The following is an 18,762-nucleotide window of genomic DNA, read 5'->3' as shown; positions in this document are numbered from 1 at the left end:
AAGAACTGTATTCTTTTGAGATTTTATTTATCTCATTCAAAATCCATGCCTAAACCACTTTAAAATTCCCAGGGGACATACCAAAATAACAAATAAAGACTAAACGACCTCCCCCCCTCTCTCTCACACACAAAATGCACAAAAACAGCATTATAAAAACAGAAATTCAGGAGACCAGTGTTAAAATCCCCAGCAACCAGACATGAAGCTGGCTGGGTGACCTTGGGCCAGTCACCAACTCTCAGCCTAACAGGGCTGTTGAAAAAACCCTGAAAAATAGGAGGGTGAGTGAAAAGGCTGAATGCCACCTTGAGCTCTTCGGAGGAAATGTGATATAAACACAATTCAATAATAAAATAAAGGAGCAGGCAACTCCCGAGGAAGAAGATACGCCTTCACAAATCGTCTGAATACCATTTCAAATACTGCTGGGCACAGTTCAAGTAGAATAAAACTTTCCTATGGGGCTGTGGCACAAATGGACCATAGATGGGAAAGGGGAGCTGATAGCTGAAATGTTTAACGTCCAGCATTTAATATTGAATCGGAGTGGGGCTAACAACACATTGAAACAGCAATGCCCTGCCTTCCCTCGCTTTGCCTCCAACCTGAAAGCTGGCTTTCTTGGCTGCTAACCACACCCTGATGCAAACTCGGGGGTGGGGTGGGCATTTTAAAAATTGGCACTTCGAAACGCTTAGCCCTAGCTCTAACTTTCTCTTACACACCCCTTTGCTAAACCTGTGTGTTTCACTTTTCATTCTAATAGCATTTATAAACCGCTTAATCAAAGCAGGCTCTAGTAAAAACGGTAGATGAAAAGCAGCTGAAATCCAGAAGGCAATTAAAAGAGGTAAAGTAAATGTAAATTTAAATTAAAAGAACAGCAACCCAGATAGACATTTTTTTTTACTGACTGTATTTGATTTACTACCTACCCAGGCCTCAGGGCAGGTCACAGCCATTTAAAACACCGGGTTAAAAAAAAAGAAAGAATTTAGAAACAAACATCATCAAATTAGACATACTGTAAGCGTTTTAGAACGGGAAGAGAACCACGTGCGCCATCTTGCGCTCGTTGGAGGGAAGAAAATGCAACCAAATCCAACGCAAACTCTCTAATATTTCTCCGAAAGAGGAGGAGGATTTAACCTCTTGCACGGTGGCTTGTTTTGTTGGCTCAGGACAGGGGACCACCCAAGCACCCCCCCACCCCCAAAAAAGGCTCTCTCGCTTCTCACAGCCCTGCTGTAGAAAACCATCACCTTAGCTTTTCCGCTTGCAGAGCGAACGCTGCTTTCTCAGGCTGCGAATGGGAGGCAAACCAAAAGTGCGGGGGAGAAGGCGCTAGTCCCTCTGAAAATTCGAAAGCGCCTCGCCTGGGATTGGTCAGGGAGGCTCAGGCTGCGCCCCGCGAGAGCTCCTCCGTCCAATCGGGGAGAGGGGCCGACCGGACCAAGGGCAATTACAGCACACCCACGCACCGCCCCCTCGCTTCTTTCCAGCCCTTCTAGCGATGCTGTCTGGGGTGGGAATTGGGAATACCGTAGTTAGCTGCCTCCCACGATACTAGTTACAGGTGGGTAGCCGTGTTGGTCTGAGTCGAAGCAAAATAAAAAAATTCCTTCAGTAGCACCTTAAAAATTCCTTCAGTAGCACCTTAAAGACCAACTAAGTTTATATTTTTAAAAGAGGTAAAGGTAATTAAAAGAGGTAAGGTAATGTAAATTTAAATTAAAAGAACAGCAACCCAGATAGACATTTTTTAAATATAAACTTAGTTGGTCTTTAAGGTGCTACTGAAGGAATTTTTTTATTTCCCACGATACTGAAAGAGTCCTCTCTCTGAAACCTCTGTGTAGGGAATTATTAGAATTTTAGAGTTGGAAGGGACCCCCGAGGGTCCTCTAGTCCAACCCCCTGCAATGCAGGAATCTCTGCTAAAGCATCCGTGACAGGTGGCCATCCCACCTCTGCTTAGAAACTTCCAAGGAAGGAGAGCCAACCAGGATATGAATTAAGATTTAAATTTTTTTGTACGGGATCTTTATGAGCTTTTTTGGGGGGGTGGGATCTTTCTGTATTTTTTGATTTCATAAAATTTTATATATGGCTCAGTTATAGGGGAAAATCTCCCAAAGCGGTTTACAAAAAAGGATAAAGCAATTAAGATTATCACTAAAAAATGTACACCATATATGCATAGTGTTTTTGTGTTATTCAAAAGGAAATCAAAATATTTCACTCTAGGGTTTGAGGGTGAAGGAGAGCTGCCATGGGCATAGCGGGGAGGGGGGCAGCTGCCAAGTAAATAAATAAAAATACTCAACTGGCCAATTGTGTCACAGATAACTCATTTCTGCCCCCCCCAACACAATATCTGCCCTTCCTAAATCCTGGTTATGCCCATGGAAGCTTTTGGTGCAACCTCTCACCTACCACATGCAAAATGGGGTGGTCGTGCCTGGCTGGTTGAGCCAAAACTAAATTCCTTGGGAAGGTAACATGGCCGCAATCTGGCATTTCCTTGAAAGTGAGCCTCACAGAACGCAATAAAAAGGTTAAGGACAGTTAAGTCCAGTCGCGAATGACTCTGGGGTTGCGTCGTTCATCTCACTTTACAGGCCGAGGGAGCCGGCCTAATAGGACTGCTGAATAGACTCATATAGGACCTTTGCTGCTAGGTCTTGCTAACCCTCAAAAGGTGAAGAAAAGATGGAACAGCTGTGTGTCGCTGGCGTTAAAAGAGGGATCAGTGCATAGACCGCAAAACAAGATTAGCAGCTACTGTCCGTTGCAATGTTTTGGATAATCAAATTGAAAGGAAGCAACATAAGAGGGGCTTTTTAGCAAAGGGTCTTGGTTCTCCCATAGCCACAGCCTTGGACTCAGAATTCAGGCTTGGTGCTCTCTCTCTGCCTTCCCAGCCTGCTAGTTTACATAGCAGCTCTCCCCTCTAAACTGGCTTTATTTCTATCAGTGAGTAGAGGGCCCCCCCCAATTCACAATCTTCCACAGAGCCCCTTCCTCTGCCCTCCTTACACCTAACCAGGATAGCTTGGCTTGATTTGAACACTTCCTGAAGCTGGGGATTAGGAGTCTGGCACCCAGTTTTACACCCACCAAACACTACCATAGCACAGGCTGTCCTGCCAGACTTACCGGTAGCTATGTCACTTCCCCTCATCTTGGGAGGAAATTGGTAATCAAGCTTTTTGTTGAAACAAAATTTCAACACCTTAGCGACCAACTAAGTTTGTTACTGGTATGAGCTTTCGTGTGCATGCACTTCTTCAGATACACAGCTTTTTGTTGTATTCCAGCCTACCTCCGCTAAGGCTGTGAAGAGGGTTGAGCTGGTTGCTCCAGCTCAGCAACATGGCTCTCACCAGTCGCTCCTGTACCAATAACCTAGGACGTTTTACCACTTTATAACTTGTTTTACTGCCTTTGCAACTTTCCTGACTGGTATATGGAAAAACACATGAACTGAACCTTTGAAGAGTTTGTAAGTAAACTAATTTTAAACTTGCCACACATCTGGCCTTTTCGTAGCCTGGAGGAAGAGGGAAATTTTGGAATGGTGTCTTTTAAAGGTCTAACATCTATTTGCACATTTAACTTTGCTGCATATTTTGTTACCTTGAATCTCTGCTGGGATTCTCTCACCAAGAGTACTTGCCCCAAACATGACTTTTGCCATACAGGAATTCTTTTTTATACATTTTTTTTCCTGGCAGGGTTCCTGTGCCTATAAAATCACACAAAAGTGGGGCTGGGGTGGGGACTCAACACAGCAACTGGAATGCCCAAACCTACTGAATCATTCTGTGTAACACAAAGAGCCTGTTCCTCTCTTTATTTTATTTTATCTCAATAAATGGTCGTTTCAAATGTACAGCCACACAAGGAAGACTCCAAACCAGGCTACTTCATCTGCATTTTTGCAGGTGGAATATTCCAAGATCTGCGACAAGGAACTGGAAATCCTGGCATTTAGACTGTGGCCCTCCTTGGCTTCTTATACAGCTGCAGAAGAGGAACGCGGAAACCTGCGGTCCTCTCGGATGTTGCAGCATCAGAACTCCCACCATCCCTGATCAGTGTGGAACGTCGCCGCGGCTGATGGGCGTTGGAGCCCAACCTCATCCGAGAACCACAGGTTCCCTGTCGCTGTCCTGGTGTTATCATTTCTGTTCACGGCAGCGGGGCTCAGACGGCAGCACTTCAAAGCGGTTCCGCGGCTCCTCACTTGGAAAAAGGGCCGGAGCCTCTCCCCGGAGAACGGCCCCGTGTGGTAGGTGAAAATCAAATCGTCGGTGTCGGCATCAGAAAACTGCACCTGACCCCTTTCGTAATCCAGGGACACGCGGATCTTCTGGGGATCTTTCGCCAAGGTCAAATAGGTTGGTGCAGGGCAGGTGAAAGCAAAGAACTGGCAAGACGCCGATGGGCTACGGGAAATCCTCCCCACCGCCCACACCCCTTCGTTCGTATTGGTGCAGATAATGCCTTTCCTCCTCATGGTGTCTCGGGCAACCCCCACAGCCCACATTGCCCTCCCCCTGGCTTCCACCTCCACCACCCACCAATGTTTCCCTGCCGTGAACCCCTCTTGGCCCAGCACACATAGCTCCCAGTCAAATCTCTCTGGGCTGTCAGGGAGGTTCCCCGTCGCCCCTCTGTTGTTACTCTTCTTCTTCTTTTTCTTCCCCCCCTTCTTCTTCTTCTTCTCCTCCTCTACCTCCCACCACACAAACTTCAAATCCTCACAGACAGTAAGGCAAGGATGTGCAGTATTTGGATCGAGGGTGACATTCACTGCAGGAGAAAAGAGGGGAGAGGATGCCGGGTGGCGCAGTGTCAGGAGCGAGATGGAAGTAAAAATCTGCACAGGCTTGGCAGGGCGCTGGGCCTAACAAATACAGCGGTTCATCCCCGGTAGCATCTTACTCCATGGATCTGTTGCCAAGACTAAAAGCCCCACCTCCCCACAGCCTTCCAAGTTCCCTCCTCTGCAGTGTTCCCACCCCCCAAGCAATCTGAGACTGAGCCTTTGTGAAGCCTGCTGCTGCTCCACCCATTTCAGCCCTCTTCTGGTCCTGAGAATCATCCAGTCTCTCCCACCCCAAGTTATCTAAATCATTTCCCAAGTTACCTTTGTTCAGGTCTTGCATCAGAGGAGCTGTTGCAGGGAGGAAAGAGTGAAAAGTTTAAAGAAAGATTAGCACTAAAAACCAAAGCAAACCCTCTCAAAGGATTGTAGAGTTGGAAGGGACCAACCCCCCCCCCCCGAGGGTCACCTAGCCCAACCCCCTGTAACACAGGAATCTCGACTAAAGCATCCATGACAGAGTTATTTAAGCAGAGGTTGGATGGGCAGCCAAGGAAGGAAAGCCCACCACCTTCTGAGATATGAAATGGATTACTTTATTTTCCCGTGTGATTTCCATGTTCCAAGATAATTTCCTTCACTAAGGGAGCCTCACCTACTGCCATCATTACATGTCCTTAGGCACCAGGCAAAAGCATTCCTCTATACCCAGGCCTTTGACCATTAAATACTCTATGGCCTGTTAAAGCTCGGGGTGGTGGTGGTGGACCTAAATAATAATAATAATAATAATAATAATAATAATAATAATAATAATAATAATTTTCTGCTGCTGTTATTATGCTTTGTATTAGGTTTCTGCTCTGATGCTTCATAAAATGTTTTTAATGTTGCACAACACCCTAGGATCTTTTGATAAAGGGCAGTATGCAAATATTAATATAAATATAAATCAGGAAATGTAAGAAGCACCAACTCCCTTCAAAGCTGTCCCTGCTCCATGATTCTGCTCCGAAATTTAGTTCTATTCAGGGCTTGCTGCAGTGAAGGGGAAAGGCCACAACTTTTGTTTCAGGCACAAGCAGAAGGAAGGGGGAGCGAAGGGGGACCCATACCCCGTTTCTGGTCCTTTCTCCCCCAAAATGGACACTTAACCTGCTCTGCCAACCGGCCCTCGTAGTGCTGCAGCTACAGACCAGTCCCGTACGATGAAGCTAACATGGCCGATACTAGCAAGAACAGAGCGGGTGAGCTGGCAAGGCACAAGACCTTATTCAGACGGTCTGTTTGGTTTTCCTAGTGTGGCACCGACATAAGCAGGAGAGCAGGGCTCCTGTGCTAAGGATACCAGCTCCCACTCCAGGGCTTCTGCCTGGGGAAATCCAGGAGCGGCTCACTGGGTGAGAGGTGGGAGTCACAGACAGAGTCTCCCGGCAGTGACGTCACGCTGCTTACCAGAGGGTGGCGGTGGCGAGAGGTCAGAGCTGTGTAGTTCCACCCAGTTTGATTCCACTGGTGAAGCCACAAATCCCAGTAAACAGACGAGAGTGCTAAGCTATAAAGCAGGGATCAGCAAACTTTTTCCTCAGGGGGCCGGTCCACTGTCCCTCAGACCTTGTCGGGGGCCAGACTATATTTTTTTGGGGGGGGAATCCCCCCCACCAACTCTCCCCTCCCTTCTCCACAGCACTGGACGAGCCCCGGCGGCTGCTTACCTGTGCCTTGTGAGCAGCAGGGGCTGGCGGCGGGACGATGAGTGGCGCGAAAGGGCTGGCTCCGGAGAGGGGCTGCTTAAAATGGTGCTCAGCCAACTGTGGCTCAACCAAGTCCAGCCCCCTTCCTCCTCTAGGCAGGGCGGGGAGAAGCCAGGAGGGAGGGAGGAGGCACCGCCGCTGCAGTGTGTGAAGGAGGGGGGGGAACGGCACAGCCAGAATGATCAGAATCCCCACACCGATCCACGCGCCGATTCCCATACCGTCCACGGGTCGGATCCAGAAGGCAACTGGGCCGGATCCAGTTCCCGGGCCTTAGTTTGCCGACCCATGCTATAGAGGAGCAGTGTTACCCAAACTTGCGTTTCCCGGCTGTTTGGGGACTACAGTTCCCATCATCCCTGACCACTGGGTCCTGCTAGCTAGGGATGATGGAAGTTGTAGTCCAAAAAACTGCTGGAGACCAAAGTATGGGGGAGAGACTGGGGTAAGGATGGGAAGAGAGCACTAGGCTATAGGTTCTGTGCCCTGGTTTGCCTGGATTTTCTCTGCTTTGAATCTCTGGGTCCTATTTTACATTGAGTATTCTTTGTTATACCTGTTCTTCCAAGAGGTGGGAGGGAAATGCAGGCAAATGAATTCAGCTGGACTATCCTAACGTGTGTGTTGGTGCAATGAAAACATATCACGTTAAAGTGCAACTAAATTTAGCATTTTAATTGATTTTCTGTTGAATGGATTCACTGCTGTGGGAACCCAACCCCCCCCCTTTCCCCGCTCTTCTATGGACCACACAAATGGTTCCCTAGAGTGGCTCCTCCAAACACCCATCTTCCATCAAAAACATCTGAGAGAATTACCTGTGTCTTGAACTCGCTCCAGAGATGCTGATGCAGAAGACAGAAAAAAATTAATCAGATAATATATACAAGTTGTTTTACAAACAAAGAATCTCAGCACTTTCACATTCACAAAACTCATTCAGGCAGGATTAAATGCCATTAAATTCAGTGGGGTTTACTTCTGAGTAGACACGTATAGGACTGTGCTATTAGATCAGCACTTATTTGTGTTTACCTTTATAAAAAAATTTTTTGCTATACCATATAGTAAATGCCAAAGCAGTTTCCAACCACACACAATACACACACACTGAAGACCAGGTTAGTACTTAAAACCAGAGATCAAATAGAATCATAGAGTTGGAAGAGACCACAAGGGCCATCCAGTCCAACCCCCTGCCAAGCAGGAAACACCATCAAAGCATTCCTGACAGATGGCTGTCAAGCCTCCGCTTAAAGACCTCCAAAGAAGGCTTGGAATCTTCTAAACATTAGGAAGAACTTCCCGACATTAAGAGCTGTTTGACAGTGGAATTTGCTGCCAAGGAGTGTGGTGGAATCTCCTCCTTTGGAGGTCCTTAAGCGGAGGCTTGACAGCTTAAAGGTGTTCAGAAACACCTTTTCTTAATTGCCTGTGTAAGCTTGGAAGCGTAGGAAAGTTTTTGTGTGTCCAAAGGTTAAAAACAGTGTTAGTGTTCTAGGCAGTGTTAGAAACGGAGATATGAAAGCTAGGAGCTAAATGGCACCTTAAACCTAGGTTAAGTGTGCAGCAACGGGATGCCTAGCACTTTTTTACAACAAGTATACAAAGCTGAAAATAAATTAACTGCAGCTAAAATATTATGCTCATTTTTCACCTGGGCTAGTCCTTCCCCTGCGCACCCCTTAATATTCTTAAGAGAGTCTCTTCTCCAGTCTTCAGAGAGTGGTTGCAAGTGGGGAGGCAGATAAAGACTTCTTTCCTTCCACTCTGCAGTTTTAATTGGAAACCTTAGACGCAGTACTGTGCCCAGAGCTCAGAAACTGCTTGCGCTAATCAAGTTCCCTGTTGCGAAATGCGCCTAGTACAATGGGAGTTTCGAACACTGCAACTTTGTAGTTCCAGTTTAAAATCGCTCCACTGAAAGTTTTTAAGAACCTGACAGTTTGTAACAGTGCATTTAGGCCTCACATCTCATTTAAGCCTCACTTTCTTTGCGCTCGGCCTGCAGTCGGAGCACTCTCAGAACCTTTCGGCGGTACCTTTATAGTTCTCCGTAGCCTTTTCCAGCGCAGAACTTTTCTCCACGGCGATTTTGAGCGTCTCTTCCCACCAGTGAGAAAGGTCCGATTCGTGCTCAGATGCATTCTTCTCACACCTGGAAGGGAATGCGGTCACGTTTAAATAACAGCAGTAGACCACAGCTCTCAAAACATTAAACGAGAGAGCTGAGATCTTACTCAAGATGTGCTTTTAAGAAAGGAGCCTCTAAGCTACCGTTTCGCGGCCTGAGATCTTTTGAGCCAACTGCTCCTAATCCCGTCAAATTCATTCTGAACAGGGACAGGAACGGCCTCCTATATTTCCTCCTCTATCACCCATCCACCCTGGAGGAGAACCGTCTAGATTGGTTATAAAACATTGCCTAGGAAGTTTGCCGGGAAGGAAAGCAAAGGCCCAGCGCCGAGAACAAAATACGCGTGTCAAAGGATGAAGCAAGCATCAACAGAGGTGGGTGTGCGGTTAAGCCACTTGGGCGCAAGCAAGCCACCAAAGCACTTTGAAGCCCCGATAACCAGCTGATGGCACACGCGTGGTTTAATTTCACACTGCGCGGGTGAAAACGAGCCCCATGACACCATCAATCTCAGGTGACTGGCAGGTGGGCAGTGTTGGGATTCCATTCCACCTTTTGCTGCGGACATGGGATTGTTGTGTGTCACATGTCTGCTTACATTCCAGCACAGTTTGCTGGCATGAGCAGAACCTCCACTCTGTATTGCTTTTGTTTTTAGTCTCCCTCCAAGAAGACGGCAAGGAGAGACAACATGTTTCTTTGTCCTGATTTATCTACAATAAATGTGTACAGTGGTGACTCACTAGACGAAATTAATTCGTTCCACGGGTCTTTTCTTATAGCGAAAAATTCGTCTAGCGAATCCCATAGGAATGCATTGAAATTTTTTTTGCCCATAGGAACGCATTAATTGAATTTCAATGCATTCCTATGGGAAACCGCAATTCGCTAGATGAATTTTTCGTAAAACGCATTCGTCTAGCGAGGCAACCTCCACTCGAAAAATCCTTTCGTTAAGCAGAAATTTCGTTAAGCAGGGCATTCGTTAAGCGAGGCACCACTGTAGTTTAGTATGTGTCTACAGCCTCAAGCCTGTTGTGCAGTTTACACTGCTGAGTAAAGTGTGCTCAAGTCTGCAAGCTTGGGTCACTGATCTGGCAGAGGTTGAGGGATCTCCGCAGCGGCAAGGCTGAAGGGAGACGCTGCAGCTGGGGCCGAGGCAGCTGGCCTTTTGACACCCCCCCCGATTCCGACAGGCAGGACCACCCCCCTGCCAGAATGGGGTCACGCGGTGGGAGAGGTAGGCCCACTGGCCTAGACCTGGTCTCCCACACTTGCCTTAGGCAGGAGGACAATCTGATGGTTGCCACAGAAGGCCACTGGCTGATCGTTGGTGCATTTGCAGGGCTTCCAAGTGCTGAGTCACCGGACATTGCGGGCGCCCCTTTTTCGCCCGACCTCAGTCTTTACTCCGTAGGTGGCAACAGGTATAGAGCAGGTGAGCCTGGCCTGGCCAAAATAGAAACACCAGCGCAGAAGAAAGCAGGGGCTGATTGCCCAGCGGCAGGGCAGGCACTTACTTCACATAAACATATCTGCATGTTCTTTCCATGGCAGCTTCAATAAAAAGGACCCAATGTACAGTCAATCGTACCTTGGTTCTCAAACGCCTTGGCTCCCGAACAAATCGGCTCCCAAACAATCAGAACCCGGAAGTGAGTGTTCCGGTTTTTGAACGCTTTTCTTCCTGCAGCCAATCAGAAGCCGTGCTTTGGTTTCTGAACGTTTTGGAAGTCGAAGAAACTTCCAGAACGGATTCCGTTCGACTTCCGATGTACGACTGTATAGCAGAGGACTAAGTGTAAAGGTAAAAAGGCCACCATCCCCTCCTCGGTATCTGAAGGGCATCTGATTGGGAGGCCGTAAAGAAGTCACCCTTTGCAGAGGAAATAAAACTCCAGAACCCTTCATCCACTGCCCTTGGAAGGAAATGGGTTCTAACAATTGACTGTACTCCAGAGTGCCTTTACATGGGCCTGTTCTACAGAAATCTGTCCCCCCCAACCCCCCGCCCAAAAACCCAAAGTTGTTCCACAGGGGGTGAAAAAGGAAGAGGAGTGTGAGCAAGGTCAGATAGAAATGGGATTGGGGAGAGAAAGAAATCAGCAAAGGTATGAACCTCACACAACGCTGAAGGAAACAGTATTGCTTGCATTTCAGAAACACACCTGAAATGCAGAAAGGGTGTGTGTGTGAGAGAGAGAGAGGGAGAGGGGGAGAGAGAAAGAGCCACATACCTCATTAAGGCTCTTCTGACATCCTGAAAAAGAAAAATATATATGGGTGTCAATTACACAGGCAGGAAAAAACACTGGGCTGTTTTTCATTCTAGTGAGGATTCCCCAGCCCCACCGGCTTGTGGAAAACAAATGGACGGACACAGGCTCATGCCTTTTTCATTCAAGGCACCTTTGCATTAAGCCTCACCTGGAGGGATTCCCTCGGTGGCCTGAAGATGTCGTATGGTGGTCGCTGGTTCCTCGCCTCCGCCTCCATCGCCACAATCAGGTTACTGAGTCGGGAAAGCTCCCCCGAGAGTTCGGCAAAGTTTCCTTCACCCCTCTTCCAAATCTTTTTCTCCAGATCTCCCAGCTCACCTAGCCAGAGACGCTGTTTCGCCCGGAGAAATGCCTGCATACTCTGGAAGGCAGATCTGATTTTCTGCTTCTCCCCTTCTATCTGTGCCTGGGAGGAAAAGATTTCAAAGGAAGCACAGACGTGGAAAATGAGAGTCAGCCGAGGGTCAGTAAAGAGACAAGCGACTTTAACTATGCATCTCATCAACAACTGGAGGGTCATCCACACCCCCTTTGTGGCCCTGTATTCTGAAAGGGCTGATATGGGTTATGTTAGACACTTAATGGGAAAATGTCCTGGTTGGTTTCTGGCCCGACTCGACAGCAACTACATACGGTATTTTACTGGTGTACTGGTAAATATCCTCCCTTTTTCATTATCAATGCTGCTCATAGTTGTTCTTGAGCTAGACTGCTTGGCAAGATAGTCATGAGTTTCGCATTTTATTTTTCCAATTACTTTGCCTCTGTTGAGCTCAAGACTCCAGGTAAAGGAACCCCTGACCATTAGGTCCAGTCGTGACCGACTCTGGGGTTGCGGCGCTCATCTCACGTTATTGGCCGAGGGAGCCGGTGTACAGCTTCCGGGTCATGTGGCCAGCATGACAAAGCCACTTCTGGTCAACCAGAGCAGCACACGGAAACGGCGATTACCTTCCCGCTTGGAGCGGTACCTATTTATCTACTTGCACTCGGTGATGGTGCCCACCCTGTGGAACGCCCTCCCAGCAGATGTCAAAGAGAAAAACAGCTACCAGATTTTTAGAAGACATCTGAAGGCAGCCCTGTTTAGGGAGGCTTTTAATGTTTAATAAATTATTTTATTTCATTTTTCTGTTGGAAGCCGCCCAGAGCGGGCGGGGTATAAATAAAAAATTATTATTATTATTATTGCACTTTGAAGTGCTTTCGAACTGCTAGGTTGGCAGGAGCTGGGACCGAGCAACGGGAGCTCACCCCGTCACGGGGATTCGAACCGCTGACCTTCTGATCGGAAAGCCCTAGGCTCAGTGGTTTAACCCACAGCACCACCCGCGTCCCCAAGACTCCAGAGTTTTACTTAAAAACATATTTTTTTCTTACTGTTTACATAGACCCTACATCTTGGACTTTATCTCTTGGATTGATTTGATTTTGGGGTTGGTTTTCCCCAGCCTTAACTTTAAGCTGAACTGCCATACAGCTGGGAAACTTGATACGCGCTGCAAATAATTACGGTAGTTGGCCTTGTTAAAGAGTTCATGTGGGGCTGAGCATCCGTTCCCAGTTCTTTTGAAGGCATCTCGGAAAGAAGAGGCGGCAAGACTTAAATTGTAGCTGGATTTTAATCCTGAACACTGCAATCTTTCCATGCAACGGCCGTGTCACAATGATTTAACACATTCACATTTTTAACTTTTCCTGCAATCACGGCCTGTTCCACATTACTTTTCATTCAACCACCAAATTATGCCACCTGCGCAGGTAATGTTTTCTTAGATTTCTCCTTGCCTAAAACTTAATGTAGTGTATTTTCTAGTTCTCTGACATTTCTTACATATCGTGTTTGCGTTGACATATAAAATCCTACAGTTTAGGACCTGACTACCGTATTTTCTTGACTGTCTGCTCCCCCTGTATACACCAGCCTGGTGTTTGAGAGCAAGTGGAATCTCTGTCTTACCAGTGGCGGCATTTGCAAAGGATAAGATACTTGAGTGGGTCCTATGCAGAATCCCCCCCCCAATCTGGAATGACCTCACAGATCCAGTTGATGCCATCACTGATGGGTTTTAGGCATCTTGTAATGATTGACTTGAGCATTTGGTTAGGGCAGGCATAGGCAAACTCGGCCCTCCAGATGTTTCGGGACTACAATTTCCACCATCCCTAGCTAACAGGACCAGTGGTCAGGGATGATGGGAATTGTAGTCCCAAAACATCTGGAGGGCCATGTTTGCCTATGCCTAGGTTAAGGTGACTACAGAAGTCTTGCAGCTCTCACTGTGCTGTAAATCTGACCTATTGTGGTTTTATTCTGTGAAGCAATCGCCTGGTCCCTTCTAGCAAATAGTATTGCACCCTTGAACTTATAAAAGAACCAGATATTCAATTTTTGGGGGTGTGTGTGAATGCACACAACAGCAAGGTATTTCTGTGGAAATAGAGCATTGTTTTGGAATTGGAAGAGCGGCGTCATCTTTGTGGGGTCTGCAGCCAAATCACAAATGCATGTTTTGCTAGGCGTGCAAAGGGCCAGTACACAGAGGGTTCAAAAACTTCCTAGAGGACATTCCCTGGCCTCTTCTGGGCGGGAATTCTGTAAAAAATGAGAATATTTTATACTTCCTCCTGCCTCTTAGGAAATTCTCTATCCACCACGCTTCCAAAATGATCATGTTTGTTTGGGGGCTGCAAACACACACAGCCTATTTTGAAGCCAACTTTTGTATGCTTTACCCGATAATTTTTCTTACTTGTACAGTATTGTATTTGCTGCCTGCATTGAAATGCAAGTAAACATTTTTTTGTTTATCTTACTAAAAACGTGTGGCTCATTCTCTGCAATGGGGGTGAAGAGGGGGAGGTCAGCAGACTACAAATAAAAGGTATAAAAAGGAGATCTGGATTTTGTTGAGATTATATCAGCCTCCTTCCTTGAAGGTAGAAATAAGAAGTGAAAGGGGACAGGATGGGCCACAGTGTATACCAGCATGACGACTTCTGAGATTTTCAGACAAAGAGAAGAGATACGGATTATTAATGAGCAGGTTGTATGTAAAACTGAAGATTAAATATGGTGAAATTTGAGGGGTGGGTGACAGTGGGAGATTGGAGGTGTGAGAGGCAGGGAATATTATGCCATGTTATGCTACAGGTATCAGAGGGAAGTGTTTCAAAAGTTATTAATGATTATTATAGATAGATAAAAGAGGATTTTGCTCAACTATTATTTTGAGGACAGGTTATAACTAAGTATAAAAGACATAGCACAAATAGGTACAGTAATTGAATAGGTGATGTGTAGGGCGATGGGATGAATGTATTTTGAAATGAGAGCTGGAAAAGTTATTGTATTGGGAGCAGCAAACAAGGGAGGAAAATAAAGGGGACATGGGGGGGGGCGAGTCAGTTTTTATTTTATTTTTAGAAAAATTGGAGGCAATTTGCTATAAATTATGGAAAGTCAATAAAAATAATTGGCAAAAAATGTGTTTTACTATGCTAAAAAATCGCCACAGCGCGTTTACTTTTTGTATTTCTCCCATGTGTGGGATAAGAATTAAATTACAAATTTAATCCTCAATCCATCTCCTGCATAATCTTTGCATGACCTTTTACTCCAGGGAAAATTCATAGGGTTGCACAGAACCCTCCAAAAAATGAGCCAGGGTGATTTCCTATGCCCACCTGCCGTATCAATTTCTTACCTTATATTTTACAGAAATCTTGCTTATAGAAGACGCAGTGTGGCCCTGGTGACCATGCAAGCTGTCCCAAAACACCCCCACTGGTGCTTGATCATCCCTCCAGAAGAATTTCGGGGGCTCCTGTTGCCTCTGGGGCTCTTCCCACTTTCTCTTCAATCCTTTCCTTTCCTGGAAGTTCTTGACGATCTCGACTATATTTGCAAGTTGACGGTTTGGCTTGTAGTTCCTTTGCTTGATCCTCTCTCGACACTGAGGGCAGGACGAGTCTACGTTGGGGTCCTCCCAAAGTTGGTTAAAGCAGGCTTGGCAGAAGTTGTGCCCGCAATCGATTGTAACAGGGTCTATGAAGTACTCCAGGCAGATGGAACATGTAGCCTCTTCGCAGAGCCCCTCAATAGCACCCGCGGCTTCCATGGCTACCTCCCCCTGAAGCATAAGGACAAAATTATCAGTTTCATTTGAGATCTCCAATGCAGATTGCGTGTTTCCTTCACTAGAACAGCCAGGGGAGTTATGTTAGCTGGACTGAGCTAGGCTAGGTAAAGGGACCCCTGACCATTAGGTCCAGTCGTGACCGGCTCTGGGGTTGCGCGCTCATCTCGCATTATTGGCCGAGGGAGCCGGCATATAGCTTCCAGGTCATGTGGCCAGCATGACAAAACCGCTTCTGGCAAACCAGAGCAGCACATGGAAACGCCGTTTACCTTCCCGCTATAGCGGTTCCTATTTATCTACTTGCATTTTGATGTGCTTTCGAACTGCTAGGTTGGCAGGAGCTAGGACCAAGCAACGGGAGCTCACCCCGTCACAGGGATTCGAACCGCCGACCTTCTGATCAGCAAGCCCTAGGCTCAGTGATTTAACCCACAGCGCCACCTGGGTCCCGAGCTAGGCTAGAGGATCCCCTTAATCAATCAATGGTTTTGTTTTGTTTTAAGAATAGGATTAGTAACTGCCTACGGGGCCTGTTTTAGTACAACTGCTGGCAAAATGCAGGATTTGTTTGTTAGCTCATTCCAGTCCCCAACTATTTGGGAGTGGCAAGGAAACCTGTTGCTAGTTAAACCCGGATCCTCTAAAACAGGGGTCCCCAGACTTACCAGCGTTTGGGCCGGTTCCCACCGCGCTGATTGCGCGGCGGGCCGGAGGATGGGGGAGCGCGCGCCCGTGCGCATGCGCACGGGCGCTTACTGGCGCGGTGCCGCGCTTCCAGGGTGGAAAAAGCGCCGAAAATCCGTTGTGCGCATGCGTATGGGCCTCCCCCAACCCGGAAGTGCACCAGAAATGACCTCTTCCGGGTCGGGAGAGGCCCATACGCATGCGCACAAAGGATTTTCGACGCTTTTTTCCCCGACCCGGAAGAGCGCTGCCGCGCTGCGCGCCATAAGAGCGGGCGGCGAAGGTCGTCGCAGGCCGGATTGGCAGGCCAAGTGGGCCGCATCCGGCCCCCGGGCCGTAGTCTGGGGACCCCTGCTCTAAAATAATGTGGGAAACACATCTAGCCCCCAAACATACAGGTAACACCTCCAACCCGCCTCCGCCCCCCGTGACACATTTTGTGAGATGCCTGGAGATTTCCTTGATCCTAACCCAGAGGTTCCTCTTAGCCTTTGCCTGCCTCTGAATCAGAGAGTGAAAAATGTCGTTTCTCAAATTAGGACATGGGCAGAGCAGGATCTACTAGTTGATCTGAAGTAGATGGGCAAATATTTCAAGATCCAAACTGTTTAACGACGACCCACCCCAAATTATACTAATGAACTGGGGGGGGGGTGGAGGAGCTGGAATAATTAGGAACAGATCTTTAGGTGGAAGGACCAGGTGGTCTATTCAGCTCTGGAATTCCAGAACTGCTTTCTACCTGCTGCAATGGTATTTCTTAATGCTCTTTATCTTTGGGTTTTTTTATTAGAAATATTTACAAAAAACCAAGTTAATCCCACAAATCTGCCTACCCCAGCTCTAATCTACTTCCCTGCCTACTGTGTGGCTCACTCATGAGTCTGATTGGGGGGGGGGGTGGAGAGGAGAAAAAACTCAAGGCCAAGGAACAAACCCACCTTCCCATTTGCATTTTAGACCACCTTTTTGTTCCAGTATTTTAACGTTGCAAACCGCACAGGCAGGAATGAAGGATATAAAAGAAATAAATATTAATAAAAATCTCTTCCATGAGCGCGCAACGCCGGCTCTCACCTGTCCTGCGTGTTTCTGCCTCGCTCAGATCAAAGCAGCTGCAGCTGGAGACTCGTGGGAGCGCACTAAGGATCCGGGATCCGCTCTGAAAGTTCGGAAGTTCCCTCCGCCTGCGATTGGCCGGGGCAGCCGAGCTCTCCCGACGTTCCAAGCGACCCTCGCCCAATCAGGTGAGAGAGTGAGAGGCGCGGCGCGCAGGATGGTCCAGGGTGAAAGCACGTGGGCGGCAGCAGCAGCAGCGCAGCTTTCCGTTTCGGCCCCGGGCGCTGGTAACCCAGGGGGCTGGCTGTGGTGGGGCAGGGCTGCCAGAGGCTCTGTATACGCACGAGAAAAGGAAGCCCCCGCTTTACGAGCTGCAACGATTCCGCACACACTGTGCTTCGCTTAAGGAGATAACCCAATCCCGAAAGGGCGGAGGCGCTTTGCACATGCTCAAGGGCACTCTCCCCAAGGGCTCATCATAGAGGCTCAAGTCGAATACCGAATGCAGATTTGGAGAGAGTCGGGGGAGGCTTACCGGCACATGGAACCTCAATAAAATAGGGTTGGGTTGCAGCAAACACGCTTTTAACTGAGCCGCTCCCTTGGCTCCAAGGCGGATCCGCCCGGCTGTTTTTGCCCCCTATTTTCCTGCTAACAGCAGCTAACTCGAGACGCCCAGGGGTGGGGAGATTAAAATGATTAGGAGTTTTGCACTCAACCTCTTTGCCTAATTTACTACAGTACTTCTCCATCCCATAATGATTCAGGGAGAGGTTTTTTTTTAAGGGGGGGGGAGTGCCTTTTATAATAAATATTTTTTCAGCACCTCGCACGCTGCCTTCATTGCATAGGACAAAAGAGAACGCACGAAGAATAATCATTTTTAAAAGCTACTATTTTCCCGCCCCGTTTTTATATAGACGAGCAAAGCCAAACCTTGCGCTCGATGTTAGTTCGGATGGCGAATAAACTGCCGCGCCGGAAATTCGAGGCTGCCTGCTCTTCCCATTGGTCGGAACGGGTCAGCCTGGGGTCGCCTACGTTCGAACTCCGTCGCCCAATCAGGAACGGCAGGGGCGGGGCAGAGCAAATGTAAACTGTTCCCGTGCCGCGGGATGTTTGTAGAAGTTTTCTTATTTGGAGGGGAGGGGCATCTAGCAAGCCCCCAGGCTATCATTTATTTCCTTAAATCCCACCTTCCATCATTGAATTGTAGTCTACAATTTGTAGAGCTGGAAGGGGCCACTAGGGTCATCTAGTCCAACCCCCTGCAATGCAGTATTCCTTTTTTTTTTGCTCAACGTGCGACTTGAACTCAGGACCCTGAGATTGAGTGTCCTACTCTACTGACTGCACTATATCATGTGCATTCCTTTTGCGCCAGGCCTTTAGCTGAGTAACATTTTATGTTCTTTTCATAGAATCGTAGAGTCGGAAGGGACCCCAAGGTTCATCTAGTCAACCCCCCTGCAATGCAGGAATATGCAGCCGTCTCATACAGGGATCGAACCTGCAACCTTGGTGTTATCAGCACCACACTCAAACCAATTGAGCATGTGTTTGTGGGGGGGGAGGGGGGTGTTATTCTATTGTCCTGGTTTTTATTATGCATTTTGTGGTTTTTGTATTTACGGCCCTGAGATCTTTGGGTGAAGGGCAGTGTACAAATTTTATTAATAATAATAATAATGTACATCAGCTGCTCTTGTAAAAGCATTTCATCAATGCTTGTGACATCCTCCCCACCCAATCCTTTCCCCTCCCCCATTCAAAGGGAAGCATTCTGTTACCGGTATGTATTAACCGCTGGATGCTGCCCCATAAACGAACAAGAACAATTGCTTTGCTGTGATGTTGGCGCACATCAAATTTG

At 47.6% G+C, this 18,762-nt stretch overlaps 1 protein-coding gene across 1 annotated transcript; it reads right to left on the bottom strand.

Moving 5' to 3' along the window:
* Positions 1-3,844: 3,844 nt before the first annotated feature.
* Positions 3,845-17,896, bottom strand: LOC118081001 (E3 ubiquitin-protein ligase TRIM10). Its single transcript, XM_060270741.2, has 9 exons — positions 17,826-17,896; positions 16,908-17,221; positions 14,712-15,137; positions 11,153-11,410; positions 10,963-10,985; positions 8,631-8,746; positions 7,407-7,433; positions 5,159-5,185; positions 3,845-4,821 (listed from the first exon to the last, which is right to left on the bottom strand). The coding sequence occupies exons 3-9, from the start codon at positions 15,123-15,125 to the stop codon at positions 4,079-4,081; spliced, it is 1,608 nt and encodes a 535-aa protein (XP_060126724.1). The 5' UTR covers positions 15,126-15,137; positions 16,908-17,221; positions 17,826-17,896; the 3' UTR covers positions 3,845-4,078.
* Positions 17,897-18,762: the final 866 nt, after the last annotated feature.

Source organism: Zootoca vivipara, chromosome 2, assembly GCF_965207765.1.
Source record: "Zootoca vivipara chromosome 2, rZooViv2.hap1.1, whole genome shotgun sequence".
Classification (NCBI taxonomy): Eukaryota; Metazoa; Chordata; class Lepidosauria; order Squamata; family Lacertidae; genus Zootoca; species Zootoca vivipara.
Note: the sequence above shows the minus strand (reverse complement) of the source record. Positions and strands in the feature narration are given on the sequence as shown.

Coding starts and splice junctions, on each gene's coding strand:
- LOC118081001 (XM_060270741.2), bottom strand. CDS start 15,125: ATGGAAGCCGCGGGTGCTATTGAGGGGCTCTGCGAAGAGGCTACATGT. Junction 11,411..14,711: donor AGATTTCTGTAAAATATAAG/GTAAGAAATTGA, acceptor TTTTCCTCCCAG/GCACAGATAGAAGGGGAGAA. Junction 7,434..8,630: donor GGCTACGGAGAACTATAAAG/GTACCGCCGAAA, acceptor CTTCTGCATCAG/CATCTCTGGAGCGAGTTCAA.